Consider the following 22,206-nt stretch of genomic DNA (forward strand, 5'->3'; position numbering starts at 1 on the left):
TTCCTCGGCATCTGCATGATCTGTATCTGCATCTGAATGCACTGAGTCATCATCTCGGACATGAGGTAGATAAAAAGTGTCTGCATGCGGCGCTTGAGATGCATGCGAGAGACTTTCCTCAAATTTGACACTTCGCTCAATGATGAGCTTGTCCGTAGAGGGAATCAGTAGTCGATATCCCTTCACACCATCAGGGTATCCAACAAAGATGCACTCAATGCTCTGTGGATCAAGAGCTTTCCTCTTTTCAGAGGGGATCCGGGCCCATGCTCGAGAGCCGAAAACACGGAGGTGAGTGACCTCTGGTTTAGTGCCGCTCCAAGCCTCAAAGGGGGTCTGATCCTTGACAGACCTATGAGGAGATCTGTTCTGGATGTAGTTAGCACAATTAAGTGCTTCGGCCCAAAGCTTATGAGGCAGTGACTTGGAATGCAACATGCAGGAAGCCATCTCTTTGAGAGATCGATTCTTTCTCTCAGCAAGTCCGTTCTGCTGCGGAGTGTATGGAACTGTATACTGCAACTGTATGCCGGACTGAAGGCAAAGGTTCTGAAGTGCTGTGTTAACATATTCCCCCCCATTGTCTGTACGGAGGGCTTTGATCTTTCTCTCTGACTGTGTCTCAACTAGTGCTTTGAAATCTTCAAAGTGCTCAAAAACTTCAGATTTGTTCCTGAGAAGATACACCCAAGTATACCGTGAGAAATCATCAATAAATGTAAGCACATACCTTGCGTTGTTGATGGAAGGATGAGGAAAAGGCCCCATGAGATCACTATGGATCAGATCTAGAGGAGAGGATGCTCTGTGAGTCTTGTCGGTGTCAAACTTTTCTCTAGGATGTTTGCCAAGAACACACCCTTCACAAACTCCTTTGGAGAAACTGATATTTGGCAAGCCTTCCACCATCTCATTCTTGCTTAGCTGCTGCATATACCTGTAATTTAAGTGACCAAACCTCTCGTGCCAAAGCCTACTACTATCATCAGCATGTGTAAGCAATAAGGAGGATTCAGATTCAATAAATTCAGAAAATGTATACAGTCTGGCTCCATTGTTTACCTCACCAGTTGCAATTTTGTCATTGCTATGTAGATCATATATGTTCACTGCATCTGGAGTGAATTCCACTCTCTTTCCGGTGCCGGAATGAGTGATCTGATAAACTGAAAGCAGGTTTACCGAAAGTTTTGGAACATGAAGCACATCTTCAAAGCTTCCATGTAAAAGTTCCACTCTACCTTTTCCGGTGACGTCAATAGGTGAGTCATCTCCCATGAGGATGGGAGGTCCTTTGCATGCATCCAAAGAGGAATATACTTCCTTTGCAGCAGCCATATGATGTGATGCACCAGAATCTATAATCCATGCATCAGGAGAAGAATTAATTGCAACTAAAGCATGAAAATTGTTACCTTTCCCGTGTGGTGGATCCTCAGTTTTCTTCTTGGCGCCTTGAGGGATGTGGTCCCCAAGGTTGTGCTTCTGAAGGATTTCTGCCATTTGGTCAATTTGTTTCTTCATGCAAGAGGATTCTGGATGGAATCCTCTTTGACAGTAGGTGCATCTGTTTCCTTTCTTCCCTTTCTCATTTCTCAAGCCGGAGGAGTCATTGAAGGGCTTGGTGTACCCTTCCTTCTTTGGATGGGAATGTGCTTTTCCTTTGTCTTTTTGCTGCTGATTTTTCTGATTTGAATCAGATCTGTGATTTTTATTGTGGCTGCCATCATGCACAGCAAGTGCATGTGCTTTTGGAGGTTTGATTTTCCCCATGCCAATGAGTTTATCTTGCTCAAAAATAAGGGACTCCATAAATTCTTTGAGAGAAGGCATAGTGTAGGATTTACCTGTTGCGGGCCTTACTGAATGAAATGTAGACACAAAGACGGAGTATTCTGGTCCGAGCTTTGACATAATAGAGAGAACTTGGCGACTCTCCTCCTTGGATTTGTCAATTCCACAACCCTTGAGTTGCAACAATAGATCATTATATTTGGTGAAGAAGTCTTGAATTCTGTCATAGTTCCGTGGATCCAATGATAGCAGTTCCACTTCGAGCAGATGTCCTTTCATCTCATCCTATTTCCCGTAGAGCTCTTCAACCTTTTTCCAAATCTCATTGGGAGTATTGCAGGCAGATAGATGAAACTGCAACTCTGGAGAGATGCACATGCATATGGATCCGTGGGCCTCATCCATACGGTTGAGGTACTTGGATTTCTCTATGGCTGAAGTGGGTTCCACTTCTGTAGCCATGGTAATCCTGTACAACCCTTTATGACGAAGGTATCGAGCCATTTGATCCTTCCATTCATGATAGTTGTACGGTGTTAGGATCGATGCTTTGGGAAACTCCATTTTTCTGTCGATCTTCGATCTCCAAGCTGTAATACTTGCAAAATAAAGTACTGATGCACCTTTTATCTAGCAACCTGTGGGCTCTGATACCATGTAAATGTGTTAGAAAACCTGCACAGATGAATCTAGCTAGTAAAGGTTGAACACACAGCTTTGCAGAGCAAAAACACTAAAAGAAAATCGAAAGAAGAAAAGAATGATTCAATTGAAAATTATGTTACAATGCTCATGATATAGCATTACTGGGTGAAGATCCCAAGGTAATGACTATAGTGGTGATCAATGAGAAGACTCAACACCTACAACAAGTTCCAGAGATAACTAGTCAGTTGCGGAGTTAAAGAAGGAGCAAATCAAGGAGTAAATCAAGGAGTAAATCATGCAAAAGGAATTTTGCATGCAATCCCATACTCTAACTAAAAGTCCGCATGTAGATGTGTAGTAGTTCCAACATGCAAAAGGAATCTTGCATGCAGTCACATGCTCTAACTAAGAGTCTGCATGTAGGTGTGTAGTAGTTCCAACAATCCCCCCTTCAAGATGTGGAATCTGATTATCAAATTCTTGAAATGATTTTGCTTTTGCCAATCTATCCAAGTGATCAAGTAGCCACTCAACAACATTGTCAGTTTTGGATGATTCAAGAAAAATTACATCTCTAGATACAACAAACTTTTTATTTACTTCATCATAGAGACGGTATGCTTTGGAGGTGTTTGAATACCCCAAGAAGATACATTTACGACTTCTAGCACCAAGTTTGTTTCTATGTACCTTTGGTATCAAGGCATAACAGGTGGAACCAAAGGCCCTGAGATGCTTTACCGAAGGAACATGTCCATACCACATTTCATATGGAGTCTTGTTTCTAATAGCATTAGATGGACATCTATTCTTTATATATGCAGCACATAGAACAGCATCAACCCAAAACATTATCTTTACATTTTTGAAGAAGAGCATGGATTGTACCATATTTAAGATTGTCCTATTCATTCTTTCAGCGACACCATTCTGTTGGGGATTATAAGGTACAGTTGTTTGATGTTTGACCCCATGTTGGCGAAGATAGTTTTCAAATTCATTTGATGTGTATTCTTTTCCATTATCAGTGTGAATAGACCCAATATGAGATTGTGCATCATTTTCAATCCATTTATGAAAGTTCTTGAATGTTTGAAAAGCATCAGATTTGTTCTTCAATAAATAAACCCAACACATTCTGGTGTTGTCATCAATAAATGTCATCATATATTTATTTCCATTTGCAGAAGGAACAAGCATTGGACCACATAAATCTGAATGAATGAGTTCAAGTTTTCTATGTGCTCTTGAATGTGAATCATGAAAAGACTGTTTGCTATGCTTTCCTAGGATGCAAGCATCACATTGCTTAAGTTTCCTAGAAATTGTAGGCAAACTAGCAACACCATTTTTCTTCAACAAGTGGAGACTGTCATAGTTCAAATGTTCAAATCTAGCATGCCATAATAAACTTGATGGAAGTGTACCTTCTTCATGATGAGAATTGTATGAGAAATGTTGTGCACGAGCAAAGGTTCCTTGCAGCTTGAGAAGCCTTTCTTCTTCTATTCCCCTCATGACAAGTGAGTGGTCAGATGCTTTTCTTACCTCAATCTTGCCATCAAACATATGAATGGAGTGACCTTGCTGGCGGATGTGGAACAAGGCCAGCAAGTTTCTATTGAGCTGTGGGAGATATAGAACATGATGCAGAAGAAAGTCTGGAAGACCAGGCAGTTTAAGCCTGATTGTGCCAAGCCCTGATGGCTTGATTTTTGATTGGTCTACAAAGTATACTGCTCCATCAACATTGTCAGTAAATTCTTCAAAAAAATCTTTTCTATGAGTCATGTGGCAGGTTTCTCCTAAATCAAGCAACCAATCATTTTTCCAAGAAGCAAGTGAAGCATTAAATAAATCTTCATTTACTCCAATGTTACATTGTGCCACAACATAGTGAGCAGATTCAAGTGTTTTACCTTTGTCTGTATCATCAGTTTTACCTTTCTGTTGGTTTCTTTGCTGCTCAATTTTGTCCCATGGTAGCTTGCATGTAGAGGCATCATGTGATCCATTTCTTTTGCAGTGTATGCAGTGCAAATCTGCCTTTTCTCCTTGAGAATGTCTGCCCCCCCTGCCTCTGAAATATCTTCCTCTTCCTCTTCAACCACCTCTTCCTCTGGAAGAATCTTTAGCAAGATTCTTTTCTTTATGAGCAAGGCACACAACCTCTTCAGAATATTCAGGGGTTGTCTTCTTTCCAAAAGCTTTCTCTCTTTCAGCAAACTTTTTCACAAGAGAGTCAAAGGTGATATCTTTGAGATTTCCATTTGCTTGCAATGACTCAAGATAATTGGAGTAAGTAGGATAAAGTGCCTTGAGAAAAGTGATAAGAGAAATATCCAATTCAACCGTAGTGGATTTGATATCATGCATTATAGACTTTACTTCATATGCAAGAGCAAGAGGATCATTATTTTGTAGTTCAAGAGTGAAGAGTTTAATCATGAGTTGAACAGCTTCAAGTGCAGAATGTGAGTCATAGAGTTCTTTCAGCTTTTGTAAGGCTTCAAAAGCAGTTGAAAATGGCGAAATATGGCGACTCACCTCTTCATTTACAGATGCTGTGATTAATGCATAAGCTTTGCTGTTCTTGTTTTCCCAAATGACAACTCTTTGTCTGAGGTAGGCTGTTCTGGTTCATTGTCCCCGTCTTCGACACACACTCCTTTCCACAACTCATTGAAAATGAGGGTTTGTTTTATCATCCTGGACCACTCAGGATAGTTCTCCTTGCTAGTGAGAACTATTCCCACAATAGATATGATTGAATGCATACTATAAAAAAAAATACTTCTGCTGGCAAAAATCTGTATACTGTAAAAATACTTCTGCTGATAGAAAAATACTTCTGCCAATATACAGTAAAATTGTACTTCTGGTGGTATTTTTTTTTTTTAAATTACAATTCAAAGAAATATATTTTTGATATGACTTGATAGGAAATTCAACTGGACAACGCTCTGAACGGCGTAAATACATAAAACTTTATAGCGCATTCAACAGCACTCCAACAGAGGTACGTTTTTTTTTTTGTCAAAAATCTCTTACAATTGCAAACCCAGAAATACCTTGCAATGTGTCTCAGTGAAAAAACTTACATAAATCGATGCAAATGATAGTTTTGCATCTCTTCTCCTTGCTGCTAGTGCGACCTCTTTTACCAGATCGGTCAGCTCTCGGAGTGTAGCATCAGCGCAGCACTTTACCAATACACCACTGTAGGAAGACTCGTACCCCACAACCACACCATTACAAAGCTTTACCAACGCAGCAGAGGCATTCGATGGAGGAAGACGCAATTAACAATAGCGTTAACTTACAACATTTAACAACAACGTTAACTTACAGCATTTAATCTTGTTCCCATTTTAACATTTGTAATTGCCACACTTCGAAGATAAGAGAAAGTGAATCTCAGAAAGTGATACCAATTCGAACTTCATTTTTTTTTTTATCGCCTATTGAGTAAAGCCATCCAATCACTTACAAATGTGGACTGTAACTTTACTTGAAGAGATGCCAAAATATCAAAAAGTTTATAAGTCGAAGTTTGAAGAGATTAGACCTCGTAAACAGGTAACTAGATGAAATTTATATATTCGGCCAGCGTTAATACAATACCAAGCCAGCGTTAAAAAAATACTAGGCCAATGTTAATATGATACCAGGCCAACGTTAAAAAAATACTAGGCCGGCGTTAAAAACTTTCTGCAAGATTGGCATCCGTTCAGAGTCCTCGCCGGCTCTTCGAAACACGCACCAGCCGAATTCCCATCATCTGAGGATGATCCAACAACTCCAGCAAGGTTTCGAAACAATGGGCAGAATGGTTCGTTCAATGTAGTGAAACAATTCAAATGTTATGTTGTTGCTTCTTCCAACAGTGCCTTAGACAGTGGCAACGACTGTGGAGGGGACAGAGGGACAGAGAGCGCAGCAGTGGACAGACTGCATGAAAATAGCAGAAGGGAGTTACAAGACGGTGCCAAAAATGGAGCTGGCTCTGATACCATGTCAGACCAGGCTGTAACTCCTCAACCAAAATTGATTCGTGTCTCTTATTCCTTTAGGTAGGTCTTCATTATATACATGAGGGAGAGACTATTCACTTCATCTCCCAATGACTATTCATATTACTTATTTATCTATTTACATTATATTCACCCAATCCTGATGATTAGGTGTCAACAGTGGTGTTCATCAAACTCCTTAAATGACGATTCGGTCAGACTTCGTCTTTTCCAGAGAACACTTACTAGTCCAACTACTAAATGGTACATTGAATTACCAAAAGCTTCTTTCGATAACTTCACCACTTTAGCCATTACATTTTTGACCCACTTCCAGTTACCTATCAGATATGAGACTGGAACAGAACTCCCAACCAACTTTAAACAAGCTACTGCTACCCATATATCAGATCATATTCATGAGTGGTGGCATCATTGTCGAATGGTTAAGACATATGTTCCCGATCAACTTTTAGCTGAGTGGTTCATAAAATCCTTGTTGCCATCAATCACCGAGGATGTGGCAAAAGGTGGAGTTGTCACAGAAGAGCAAGTTATTGCTCGTGCCCAATACTTGGATTTGATTTACACATAATCTGGCATGCTTTATGATAAAATTCCCAATGCACCTCGACCAGCTTTCACTGTTCCCCCTCCTCCACAATCGAGTAAGGACTCTCATGCCGATGACGGTGTGATCGGTTCTTCAAGCACACAAACAACAGGAAGACCATTTGGTCAAACTCTTGCTGTTTCTAATCAAACTACCAATGCATCAGAAAATACTCTTGCCTCCGAGATTAATGTCGTGTCATCTGACAAAGGAAAAAATCCAAAGCAACCAGGGAGCAAGAAAAAGGGGAAAAGTAAAAAGAAACAAGAAAATTCCCCTCCAGAGAAATCATATGATTCCTCTACTTCAGCAAGGAAACCTCATTATCCATGTTTGATATGTTATGATGAGCATTTTACAAGAGATTGTCCACATCACTCTGAGGTCTCTAAACTTTTAAAGACTTCAAACACATCGGGAGTGTTGACTGATCCGTTTCCAACCCCGGAGACACTTTTGGTTGCAACAGACCATGCTTCCACATCCCAAGTGCTCATGTTATCCATCAAAAAGCCACAAAACGAAGTTCTGGTGTCAACAAGAAACAAAGATTATGGGAATCCGTCGTCGTCGTCAAATAATCAGGCCACTGATCAACCTAATCCTTCGACTTCGACTTCATCTGAAATTTTTCCACCTATTGTACCTGAATTGACAATAAAACCACCAAAGGGAGTTATGCATAAATCGACATTCAACCCTTGGGCTCGAGCAGCTCAAAATTATAACATAGTGGAAGATCTTGCTCAATTGCCTTCTGCTATGTCGACACTCGAGGTGTTGCAAAACTGTCCCTCCCAAAAGTAGGCTTTACTATTAGCAATAGGTGGAATAGATCCTACGGATTCAAATCTTGTGGTTTTTAACCATGCGGGATATTCACCACAGTTACTGGTGCAATTAGCTTTCCTAGTCCATGTAAAAGCTCTCAATAAGAATGTTCACTGAACTATTATTGATGAGGGGGCATCTACTTGCATTATGTCCATGAGCTACTGGAAAACACTTGGTTCGCCACCATTATCACGATCACCAACCACATTGAAAGCTTTTGATGGAAGAACATATACTCCATGTGGGATTTTGAGTAACCTACAACTCGAACTTGGGGGCAAAACAGTTACTGTTGAAGCTGAGGTAGTTGATGGACCCCTCGGTTGCAACATTTTACTAGGAAGGCCTTGGGTATATGCTATGGCTGTTGTGGTTTCCACATACTTTCATACTATTGCATTCCCTCTTAAGGGTGGAATCACGGTCATTGATCAGCTAGGCTTCTTTGCTAATAGTTCATAGGCTACGGGAAGAATTCTGTTGGTACACGGACCCCCGCTTTCACTTCAAAGTGTTGGAGTAGGTCTCTTTAAAGATCCTTCCCTAATGGGTACTTTTACCCTACCGTCACCATCTTATTTGGCGGAAGTGGCAAGAGTATAGACTTGCAACATGATTTCCTCCACCTCGTCTGATTTAAGGAGGATTACCAACAAGGTTGAAGTTGATAGTAATATTGAGGTGATGCCGCTAAGCCCCATTGAATCATCATAGCAATCAATCTTTCAGGCTTGCGCGGCAAACCCAAACATGCACTCAACAATTATGGGTAGATAGGTCGTTAGAATACGGTACCTCTTCTGATCCTTTTTCACGTATACATTCTATGGATGAAGGAATCATCCAATCAATGATGATAGGAGAGGAACCATGGGAAGATTATCATCATCGTTCCCATCTTCCAGAGGATGTCGAAGATTATTCAAATGAACTAAAACACCCATCAATTGTTGATTTCCTATCGACTTTAGTTTTCATAGACACAATCGAATCAAAGCAAAATCTGTCAAATATTGAAGAAACAATTTCTATTAATATTTCGACCAAGCCTAATATTGTAGAGAACATTCATGTCAGCAAATCTTGTTCTCCATTGGAACTTGATAATTACCGTGCTTTGTTTCATGAATTTAAAGATATTTTTGCATGGTCTTATGAGGAGATGCCAAGAATTGACTCTAGTATTGTTGAACATGAAATTAAAATGTACCCTGATGTCAAGCTAGTTCAACAGCGGCTTTGACCTATCCATCCAAAGAAAGCCACTGCAATTAAAGAAGAAGTTGAAAAACTTTTGCGGGCTAGTTTCATTTACCATGTTCCTCTTACTGACTAGGTTTCCAACATTGTTCCTGTCATGAAGAAACAAGGAACAATACAAGTGTGCGTCGATTATAGGGATGTAAATCAGGCATGTCCAAAGGACAATTATCCTACACCTTTTATCGACCAAATTATTGACGAATGTGCCAGATGCGAAATATTCTCATTTATGGATGGATTTTCTGGCTACAATCAAATCATCCACGAGGCACATTCGCCTATAGGAAACTCCCATTCAATTTTAAGAATGTTGGGGCCAAATTTCAGAGGGCTATGAATTATGCCTTCCATGACATCAAGCACATTGTTTAACCCTACCTTGACGATTTACCTGGTCATTCACAAAAGCGGACTGATCACCGGCAACATTTGAGAGCAATATTTTTACGGTGCTAACACTACAAGATTTGATTCAATCCACACAAATGTGTGTTTTGTGATGGTTTTGGTCATTTGCTTCGATTTATAGTGTCTTGAGAAGGGATTCGACTGGATCCATTAAAGGTTCACGCAATTATGGATTTCCCTCCACCTTCAAATCTTTTACAGTTACAGACACTCCAGGGGAAAGCCAACTTTCTGAGGAGGTTCATTCCTAATTACCTTGAGATGGCTAAAGGTTTTACACGTCTTTTGAAAAAGGAGATACCCTTTCATTGGGATCAGGTTGTGCAAGATTCCTTTGACACTCTTAAAGATACCCTGATTAAAGCTTCATTAATGTACTCTCCAAATTATCAAAATGACTATTACCTGTATCTCACTGCTGCAGATACAACCATTGGCATGGTTTTGGTCCAGGAAGAAAACAGTATTAAACATCCTATTTATTACTTGAGTCATAATCTCAATGATACAGAGAGTAAGTACTCTTATGTTGAAAAACTAGCTTTGGCAGTTGTGCAAGCTGTTCAAAGATTTCACCACTATATCCTGTTACAGAAAACAACTGTCATTTCAGATTGCAACCCTATGACATACATTCTATCATGTCAATTTTTGGGGGGGAAATATTTGAAATGGATAGTTATTTTACAGGAATTTTATTTAGAATTCATCAAGTCTAAGTCAAAGAAATATCTAGTTTTCGCTGTGTTACTATGTGACCTTCCCTCGACTTCCATCGAATCAACCTCTGAACCATCAATTTTGGATGAGTATCTATTTCTAATTTCGTCATCTGATGCCTGGTATGGAGATATACTGATCTCTCTCCAAACTCAAACTTTCTGGCAAGATACCTCTCACTCGCAACAGTGATGTATTCGTTACCAAGCCAAAGATTATCTGATCATTGGCGACACAATTTACCGTCGTGGTATCGATACGGTTTTATGGAGATGCCTCACACATGAGAAGGCTGAGAAAGCATTGAATGATTTCCATTCAGGTGCCTATGCTGGACACTTATCTGGATATGCAACCGCACAAAGGATTCTTCATGCTAGTTACCTCTGACCAACTATATTTAAAGATTGTATTATTGTTGTCAAAAGCTATCATGCATGCCAGATATATGACTAAAAAACCAGATTACCACCTGCACCACTGCATCCAGTCGTTGCTGTTGGCCCATTTGCCAAATGGGGCATTGACTTTATGACATGTAACCACACCTCGGCCGGGGCACATGGGTATATTATAGTTGTCGTTGACTATTTTACCAAACGGGCCAAGGCGATGCCAACATTGAACAACAATGGCAAAACGTCTGCACTTTTATTTTTTAACCATGTGGTTGCCCGGTTTGGTGTACCACAAGCCATTGTTACAGATCATGGGTCGCATTTTTGCAATCACATGATGGTTGAATTGACTACTAAGTTAGGACTGTCACATGATAGTTCTACCCCGTATTACCTAGAAGCAAATGGACAAGTTGAGGCCATCAACAAGGTTCTGAAGCGGATGTTGCAAAGCATAATAGGGGTTCATAAAAGAAACTGGCACTTAATCCTGTACTCTGCCTTGTGGGTATATCGAACCTCAATGAGAAATGCAACTGGATTTACACCCTTTCAGTTGGTGTATGGTTTGGAAGCAATCTTACTGATACAATGTGAAATTTCATCGCTCAAACTCGCGATTGACCTGTTACCTGACACTTCTGAAGAAGAAGCACGTTTCTTGGAGTTAATCCATCTAGATGAAACCTGTCGTGATGCTACATTGGCTAACGAAGCACATAAGAAATGTATTAAGGCGCAATATGATAGAAATGTCAAGCCTCGTGTCTTCTCAGAAGGTGAATTGGTCTTGCTTTATGATCAGGAGTCTGATAAACTTGGAGCAGGAAAATTTGAACCGCTATGGATGAACCCTTATATTGTTAAGCATGTTTTGACGAAAGGTGCCTACGAGTTAGTGGACTATGATGGGATTCCATTGTCGCAGCCCTGAAATGGGCTGTATCTTAAATGTTACTATGCTTAGTTAAGTGTAGTAAAACTCACTATATATATGCTTTGATTTCATGTGTGTGTGTGTTTCTTTTAGAGTTTTTATTTAGTTAAGTAATCCACTTTGCATTTGTTGTAGATGTCAAGCTTTTTGGAACCATTTTTTGGTTACGCTGATGGGGCTAGTCGTAGTACATAGAACCTGTCCTCTGTAGCATGGGTTTTCGCTCCAAGCGGTGAGTTAGTGAGTTTTAGAGGGATTTGTATTGGTCGATCGACAAACAATATCGCTAAGTATAGCGCGTTGATTGAACTACTCTCTGATGCCATTTCACTTGGAATTTTCCGAATCATCGTTAAGCTAGACTCGCAACTCGTTGTACTACAACTAACAAACATTTATACTGTCTGAAATCCAAAAACTTTTCATATGTTCCTTAGAGTTTGTATTTTGGAAAGACGTTTTGAACACATTCAATATCAGCATATTTCCAAAAATCTAAACACATTAACAGATTCTCTAGCGAATTATGTGTTAAACAGACATTTGCGACATATGTAAAGTAAATATTTTCAATTAACATCATCAGTTGAATAGGATTGCATCACATAACCATAATAAAACTCTGAAAGTAAAATAGATAGCTATTTTAAAAGTTTTTACAAATAGTTTGTGTCCAAGACAAAAATTGGCCATCTGACCTGAAAACTCAAGATGTATGCAAAAAACATCTAAGTAGACTAGTGGTTCTCATGATAACAGGTCATAGCTTGTGCTATCATGCATAAAAGTCTCATCCAACGACTCGGAACACCAATGGTGTGGCATTATAGTCGCATAGGCAACTCCTCGATCCGGACATCCGGAATGCCTAGGGTCAAACCCTCTGTGTGGTCTTGTAGTTCAGCTAGTGTCTCGGCTAAATCTAAGTCTCGGAGAACTGCTCTCCCAACAGGTCTTTATGCTGGCCCACCTGCCTCTCGTTGGTGCCCCATAGGTCGAATAGGTCCAACATCTGCATACATAAGAAATGATTTTTTTTAGTCTTGGAAATAATAAAAAAACACAAAAACAAATGTAGATACTTTGAAATCAAAATACACTTTGGTTAAACAATTTACCTATAGCACCCCACTGTGCTCCAACTGGTAACATCAAGTCTATATCTCCACAGAAATCCATCCCTAAATATGGATACTCTGCAATGGTCGTATCCTGTCGATCAAGCCACTCAAAGAATGCAGGGGTAAATGTAATCAATGACTGACCAGCATGCCTAGCCATAAGATCTACCCATCTCTGCATCCGTGGATCCCTAGGTCCAGATACACCCAGTGAAACAAGTTGTGGCTGCATAAGTGGAATTCTCTCCAAGGAGAAATAAATCAGGATCAACCCATAGCCAAAGTTCTTTGTCTTTCTGCTTTTCACCTTGGTCAGTTGTTCTTTCAAGGATGAAAGTACTGCCTCGCACCAGTTGAACACTTTTGGCTCTAAACACTCTAATGCATACTACATGTATGATCTGTTTGCCAAATGTAGTGTCACGCTGCCAGCCAATTTGGAAATGGTAAAGAGGATTGTCCTCAATGGTAAATCACTAACATCCCTGATGTTAATATTTCCGTCCCTGCTAGGTTGTGCACCTGGCTGACAGAACTGTCATATGTAATCTCTCACTGATTCACCCCCTTTGGCAAATCCAGAAAGTGAGATGGGGGCACCCCACCTCGACAGTCCGGTAAGAAAGTATATGTCATCGATGGTAATTGAGACCACTTTGTCTCTAATGTGAAATGCCTGATCGGTAGGATCCCATGAACGAACAAGGAACTGCAAAAGCTCAATTTGCTACCTCATACTAGATAATCGGAAATATTTGAGTAACCCGCAATTCCTTAGGGCCTCAACTGTGCCCTGGTTATTTAGGGAAATCATATCCTATTCTTCATGCTCTCATTCTCTCCATGTAATCGTCATTCTGATCCGATGAATACCTGAAAATACAACCATAAGGAAAATTAGGATCCATTTCTTGCAAAAAAAAACAGAATAATTTTTGGGTGAAAATAATTGAATGAAATTGGGGTTTGCGCTCAGTGTAACCCAGCCTTAGGAACAGTGTGCTACAATGCAGGCAACCTTCTAGGTGAGTGCACTGCAGCGCGCCTTTCAATGTTGAAAGGGTGAGCTGATCCCAGGTTTGAAAATTGAAACCCCAGGGGCCCCAGAAACTCAAAATTTCTTCCTGAAACTGAAAATGAATACTATGAAATGAAAGACAACAGAGATAGTTCCTACCTGGTCTAGACGTCATGAGGAATGGTCCACTAAATCTTCCGCAATAAGCTGGTGAACTTCGAGGTAAAAACTGCTCCAGAGCACCAAAATGAAAGGGTAAATGTGAAATGGTAAAAATGGATGGTAAAACTTGTTTTTATGTTTATTTCTTGCACATTAATCGAGTAAACATTAGTTTTTATTCATTTTATCCATGAAGCAAGTAGTTTTAATCTATTTTGATGGTGTTTTGAGCAGGTTTGACAACTGACATGTAAAATTTGACGTGCTCAAATGTAAATTGAACATCTTTGACCACAATGCAAACTTTTATCTCTTTTTCGAGCTTTGATAAAAACAAAAAAGGAACCCCCTTGGAGTCCTCTTTAAGCTCTTTTCATACTCTCTAAACATGAAAATATTGCTGAGCTCTTGTCATTTCCAGTTCGTTAACGGATTGGAATTGATATCTACTTAGTATAAGTTTAACCCTTTTTCGGGCTGAGATAGATTAACTACGAAAAAGGAATACGTTACTTATGTGCAGTAATAACATAATAAACCATCACACATAAGAAACACACATGAACACCAAGATTTAAGGTGAAAACCAAATGTGGCAGAAAAACCACCTGTTGTTGTCATCTCTGTCTTCTTTTTAATATAAAGAAAATCTATTTACAATCTTTTACTAGTGCATAGTCATACCAGTATGCAGGCACCCACCTGTAGAAGGCTACAACCTTCTCTCGTTCTCCAACTTCTACTAGAAGGGAGATACAACCCCCTAGCTCTTGTATTAGCTGATATGTTTACTGATACGTAGGCGTAAGCCTACATAAGGCTACGACCTTCTCTCTTCCTCCAGGGACCATGTTTCATAAATTTTCAGACTGTATTCTCTTGGTACACAAAAACATAATATGAAGACCTCGTTTTATCAAATTTTTACACTAGACCCATCAGAAACATTGAAGCTCAAACTTTATAATAATAACTGCATCAACCAACAATTAGTCAATCTGAACAGTCAGATCACTGTCACCAGAAAACTGTGTTGAACCCCGAAACCTGCATCATCATTCAGAACTAACTGCAACCTCAAAAATCATAAATCAGAATGCATACGCTACTTTAATGAGCCCAACCTGTGTGTATACACTACTTCCTTTAACAAAACCTACGTATACCTCCAAAACTACTGAATCATAAAAACTTCTGAATTAACTTTGTACCAACCAGTAATATTCTGAACATCTACTCTCAAATTACAAAGATCTAGACAGTCAGCAGTAAAGATCACCCTTCTCACTTAATCAATCAATCAATCAAACTCAATCTCCTTATGCATTCAGTTCTACTTTCAGATCTAAGAAGACATCATTGACAGATAGCAGTAAACTAGCAGTATCGATCAAATAGATCAGTCATTTCTGAATAACAGGCTTTCCTTTTGTATACGCTACTTGGAAGCTTTGAACTAGCGTGTATACGCGCCTATACCAAGACGAACCAGCGTATATATTTGCGAATACTTACTTACAACTTCACTGCTATTCCAGATTTCGGACATACCCAGATCATGACAATTTATAGAATAAAACATGTGTAAGCAATCAGATCTAGCCTAACCAATATCAAATCATTCAATGATAAGTCATTTCAGGTCTCATGATCTTGATCCAGCATTGAATTCAAGGTGCACACAATAATTCATATTATATCATAATCATAGCCCCTGCAACATAAAATATACTTCAGATAGAAGTATTCCTGAGAAGCCCTTTCACTTACACATTTGGCCCTTTGATCTTCTCCTCCTTATATAGTTTTTGGCCTTTCTCAATACCTCGGACCAAAACAACACTTAGAACCTGTGGTATCCTTGGACGGGATCAAATAGTCATTACTCTGCTGAATATTGTGGGCTAATGCAATGGTATTGACCCTTGGTATTCTTTAATCTTGAACTTCCTTGTTTTCCAACCCATACACGCTTTTCCTCTTGTGAAAGTGCGTTCATACGTATACGCTCTTTTTGTTCTGTTAACCCACGTGTATACGCTGCTTTGACAAGTTGAACTTGCATACACAGCTTAAACAACCTTACAACATCCTTTTCCTTCAACTTCTTGATTCTGATCAGTAGAAATTCGTTCCAACTTCCTGTTCTTTTGTACCAATGCCCTATTACCTCTAAATTGACCCGTTACAATGTGAGTTTCCCTTTATCAAATCTGAACTGACCTGTGAGTGAGTTTCCATCACGGACAACGCATGTATCATAAAGCTAACAGGAAATGCCATGATGGCTTGCTGATTCCACAAATTACGTTTTTTCTCACACCTTTTCCTTCCAATGATTTGTGAAATCTCCTTTTATACATTATCATAAACCTTCATGAAAATACATGTTAATCCAGAAATCCAAATCAATTCATTAATTAAATAAATAACTCCCCTTTTTATTTTACTTTTCCAAATACCATGGGTAGATACCATTGGTTTCTTAAACCATGGGTTTGAAAGCACCATTTCACTTTTTGACTTCTCCTTTTTCATGAGAAGCCTATTTGTAATATACTTTGATACTTATATATAATATGAATGATGTAAGCCCTTTGACATCAATGACAACAATTTGTTTAACAATCTCCCCATTTGTCATTAGAAGAAATCTGACAATGAAACACGTAAGTCAATAAGGATATATCAATGATATCAGCGCTTGAACATCAATGACAACATTTTTTCAATAATCTCACATTTTTCCATTGATGACGATTCTACAATGTAAATTGTAGCAAGAAAAGACTTCATTTGATGTGTTCCTTAGTCAAATGAAGAAAATATAATTTCACTTCAACAAGATGAGTTGGCCGGCAATTAGCAGGAGTGACATGGCCAAATCACTCAGTCAAGTCATTTAATTTGAGTTGGTGGGCTAGAAGTAGATTTGTATGCAAGCTGATGTCTAAGATCTAGTTGTCTAGAGGTGTTATATTTAGTGAAAGTTAGTCAGTTGTGCTCTAGTCTAGAATAAAGTCAATATGAGTTCAAATGAGTAGTTGTAACTATTGTTAACTCATTGAACTCTGATTTAACTAGTCAATTTACTAAAAATATCCCTAGTCATGCATGTAATTCAAATTTCCTAGTGATGTGGAGGGAAAAGGCATAATTGCAATTGTATTGTATATTATTTTGAGTGTACAAAGTTTGTGCATGTAGGTGAGCTTATTCTCTTGGGATTTGCGCATGGAAATATGAGTTTTCCATATTCTTTAGGAGCGGGAATTGCGCAAAGAAATAGGAGGAGGTAGGAGGCCTATTTTTTCTAAGTACTGGGAAGAATAGAGTCGAGGTGGAGATCAAAATTCCAATGGATGGAAATCGAAAAAGTGTAGGAGTTCTACCCTCACTTATTTGTTGAATGAAATTAAACTTTTGATGTTCCAAAAGCTTCAAGTGGGGAAGATTGATACAAGAGAGTTACCACAACCAATCCAAATTAGTTGGCTTGAATATTGATGAAACGATTTTCATGCCTAACATCTTGTCAAGATCTTTCCAATGCAATTTGAATGGACTCAAATAGATATTGTATGCAAAATTTATGGCCTTCAGAAGTTGAAGATAAAACAACGTGAGACTAACATGTAGCAAACTCGTAGAATGAGACATGACATGGTGACAGGATGACATGCGACATGTGGCATGGTGACCAGATGACACGCGACACGATGACAGACTAACACATGGCTTGGTGATAGGTTGACACATGGTTCAATCACAAATTGACACATGACACCAAGAGTTGACATATGGTTGAATGGAATGCTACCATTTGGTACCATGTGGACCAACCAAAGGCTGTCGTATTGACCTTCTAGAAGAGATTACATGATAGATGACTAGCATATGGCATATGTGATGGTGAAAATCCCAAATATTTTGGAAACAATATTTAACAAATTAATCAAAAAGTTTATGTGGATATCATATCCAAAAAATATACATGTTTCTCCTCAAGGGATTAAAACGTTCAACTTTCTATACATTGACCACATGAATTATCACTACACCAATATAAGGATATCTAGAGATTTGGGTGTAACTTTATAGATAATATAATTAATTAGACATTGTTTATTGAAGTAATGGTAAGACTTAAACTTGTGACCTTGCCTATTTAATTTCCATGCCTTACCATTACATTGCAATTCATGCATATGAAGCTTCATGCTTTGAAATTTTTTTAAGGTGCAATTTTGTAGCAATCTAGAGAAAAAAAAGGCCATAAACTCTTTTAATTACAAGAAAGTCTTCTTAGAAGAGTCCTACAGACATTTTTATTGGCAGTTGGAGATTATTTTGATGTAAGAAGGCATTTGATGTATTTATTTGCATCTTTTTAATAAATTAGATGCTCATTTGAAATGAACCGGAAGACATAGTTCCAAAAGAGGGAACTCCATTAACAATTTGTTATTATGTGTCTTTCTTATTGTTGTTTATTTAATGGTTTTATCTTTCCAATGTCTAGATCCCTTTAATTGATAAATTTGCATTCAACAGTGATTTAAATATTTAATTTCAAATTGATAAACAATTTTCTCATCAAATTTCATTAGTGTGAATACTTATACTATGTTTCATTATATTAATGATCATTTTGATTTTAGCATAAATAGTTAATTCTATATTTTAATTCCACTTGATCTATATTTTAAAGCACATTTCAATTGAAATAAACTAATTTTTAATTAGCGTACTTTATTTTTTAGCAAAGAATAAATTAAATATTTTTAAAATTTTGAAGATAATTTAAATTTAACATAACTTAAGTTATATATATGACTTTAATTAAAGTTTTGTGTATTTTAAATTAAATTATTTAATTCCACAAAAAAATTAAAATTACAATTTAATAAAAATTTACAAATTTAACCTATATTAATTTCAATTTATTATTATTTTTTATATTCAAATTTCTTTTATGGAACAACTAAAATTTACTAATTTTGTTTTTATGTTCAATGAATATATACTCATTAATTGAACAAATAACAATAATTACTTAGTAGTATGAACTCAATAAGATAGTCAAACTATTTTTTCTTTTAAAGGGGTGCAAAATCCTATAACCTTATAAGAACCCTCACTCCGGTTTAATTCAAGGAGCGGTATATACATCAGACATTTTTACAACATAGTCGTGTCATGAGACTGGAACCCAGCTGAAGAGATTATCATTAAACCCTCCCAACCACCATAAGTAGTTTAATATATTTAATGAATATATACTAACTAATTTAACAAATAACAAATATATACAACCAATTTAGGAAATAACAATAATCACTCACTAAAATGCATATATCAAATTATTATCATCTTCATAATCGTTAAGTAGTTACTCACCAATTTAACAAATAATATTAATTACTCAGTAATGTATATTCACTGGGGCATTCAAAAAATTTATCATTTTTATAATCTTTTCCAAATTTATTAAAAAAATAAATTCTATTTTTATTTTTAAAATAAAAATAAATTAATTTGGTAGTAGGGTAATATTAAAAAATCTATTATAGTCCACATTTTTTTTTTATATATGATAGATCATTATCTTAGAACTTTACTGATTCTAATTTAGTAAAAATCATCTGAATTTGATGACAACTATGTAAAAATTATGACTTATTATATCATAGAGAGCACACAAATTTGTTACAGCAACTCTGAAACAAAGTTATAACTTATCAGATCATACAAAGTACACACATCTGCTACAACTAGTCCACAGACCAAAAAGACACAGAACTAGGGCTAACAATATGTGGACGGTCTCAACTTACCAAATTCACTGTGCAACGCAACAACTCAACCCGAGTTGCCTGATACCCAACTCATCTCGGCTGACAGACCACCGCCGGATTCTTCCCACCAAACAGACACACGTGAATGATACAGTCACGGATTCCCTCCTTTCTCAAAGTGACAAGCACGTTATTATTTTCGTTGCAGTTAGCAGGGTGTAAGATTTCTCTCAACTAAACGACAACTAAATCTCTATCCTGTATCAACTACCTCCCATTACGCACTCGGTCTCCACAACAATGTTGCGTATGGTTTTTTTATTTCAGCCAAAACCATAGCTTATTTTGAGGAAGTAGGTTGGTGACCTACTTTCCTTTTTTAACAGCACAGCGATCCACAGTCCAACCCCAAGATAGACCACCAGATTATAATATACTAAATTTGGAAGGTATGCGTAATCCACTTTGATCTTTCTGTAAATATTTTAATGAGAGCTCTATAACAAAATGAAGCCTTGTTATAATACGTGGTGCCATCTGTATCTGTCAGGTAGAGTTTGTGTCAAAATTGATAGTCAACTTTTGCAGTAATTACGCAATACCTACTCTCCGACAAAACTATCTATTTGTTCACAAAATTTAAACTGATAATCACATAAATAGTGCTGTGATTCATTCTATATATAGAGAGTTGTATGGGCATTACTCCAATGCCTTGCACTGCAGTGGAGCACCTTCGGTCCCTCCCACTTCTCAGTAGCTAATTTGCATTCATTCCCAGATCCAACATCTATATCTGTGTGGTGACTTGTCTATATTTATGATCATAATGAAGAGCACTAGAGCGTTGCATTTGTGTTTTCTGTGGCTTCTAGTGTCCACTATGTTGTTGCAAACGAGTGATGGCTATAGCTGGAAGAAGCGCCCACTCCCAAAGCCTTGTAGGAATCTCGTGTTGTATTTCCATGATGTAATCTATGATGGCCACAATGCCGAGAACGCTACGTCTACGCTTGTGGGTGCTCCCCAGGGAGCTAACCTCACACTTCTCACTGGAAAAGACAACCACTTTGGAGATCTGGCGGTGTTCGACGATCCCATTACTTTGGACAACAATTTCCACTCTCCTTCGGTGGGCAGAGCTCAGGGATTCTACTTTTATGACATGAAGAACACCTTCAGCTCCTGGCTTGGATTCACGTTTGTGCTTAACTCTACAGATTACAAGGGCACTATCACATTCTCTGGAGCCGATCCAATCCTCAAAAAATACAGAGATATATCAGTGGTGGGAGGCACCGGAGATTTTTTAATGGCGAGAGGAATGGCTACCATTTCTACTGATGCGTACGAGGGTGACGTTTACTTCCGTCTCTGCGTGAATATAACACTCTATGAGTGCTACTGATTTTATTTTTCTTCATTTCTATATATCTATTTTAAAAGAATTGGTGTTTTGTTCTCCTGCAAATCTCCATTCTAATCACTGGTGTTAGCGAGGATTGAAATAATCCGTAATAATAATTTTGTTTAGCTTCCTAATAATGTATCTCGATATCGAGGAAGCCCAGATTATATATCCAATAAATTATGTTTGTTGTCGATTTATTCAAACTTCTGTCGCAGATGAGTCGTTTCAGAAACGTTAATAGCTAAACATGTATTTAATATCCCACTGCAACAGAGAGATACTGCTGTTGGTAATGTATAAGCTAAATATCAGGGAAATGCGAGTTACTGGATCTGTGATTCATTTGCATGGTGCAGGGAAAAACTTGAGAAACTCATTTAACAAAAATAAATAAATATATGCAAAATAATTACGAGATTTGCCAATTATGACACAGTTTCATGTTCTCCTTGACGAAAGCTTTAACTTGCCAATAGACTACCATCATGTTTTGGAAATGGACTCTCCATGAGGAAGGTTGAAAAAATTTAACGGTGCAAGGTTGGATTTCTTTATATTTTTATAAAAAATAATTCGATTAACACTTCATATTTTAAATTTGGATTGCACTTAATTCAGCTTATGTCTTTATGTATCACTAGACTTCGATATCTTTATGTAGGAGTAATTACAGTTTCCAACCCTCTTTAATTATGACCATATGAGTTAACATAAGTCAACATGACTGAACCATGTTTGCAAGGCTTACAATAGAAATTGAGTCAATCATCACTCAAACATGGGTGCTGGTTTAAGTCTCAGCTAGTCTTACAATGACCCAAAAGTTTTACAATTTTGCATTTTTTTTCTTTTCTAAATTCTATATCCTCAAAATTGCTTTATTCTCATTAATGTGTTCTTGTTGTAGGATTCATATTTCTTTAGGTGTTGCTGCTGCAATGTTTCTTTGATTTGTCTTGAATTTGTGCTAAAAAACAATCTGATCATGTCTTCTACAACTTCCCCTTCAAAGATTCGTTCAACTATGGATTGCTGCCATAGCTCTTCATCTTCAAATTGCTTTATTTA

General features: G+C 37.8%; 1 protein-coding gene across 1 annotated transcript; it reads left to right on the forward strand.

Moving 5' to 3' along the window:
- Window positions 1-20,438: 20,438 nt before the first annotated feature.
- Window positions 20,439-21,190, forward strand: LOC149197980 (disease resistance response protein 206-like). Its single transcript, XM_089404035.1, has one exon. It carries the CDS (start codon window positions 20,548-20,550, stop codon window positions 21,133-21,135), a length of 588 nt encoding a protein of 195 aa, XP_089260161.1. The 5' UTR covers window positions 20,439-20,547; the 3' UTR covers window positions 21,136-21,190.
- Window positions 21,191-22,206: the final 1,016 nt, after the last annotated feature.

Source organism: Pinus tabuliformis, chromosome 2_2, assembly GCF_031772625.1.
Source record: "Pinus tabuliformis cultivar Carrire ecotype Pingquan chromosome 2_2, CPIR1, whole genome shotgun sequence".
In the NCBI taxonomy this organism is placed as follows: Eukaryota; Viridiplantae; Streptophyta; class Pinopsida; order Pinales; family Pinaceae; genus Pinus; species Pinus tabuliformis.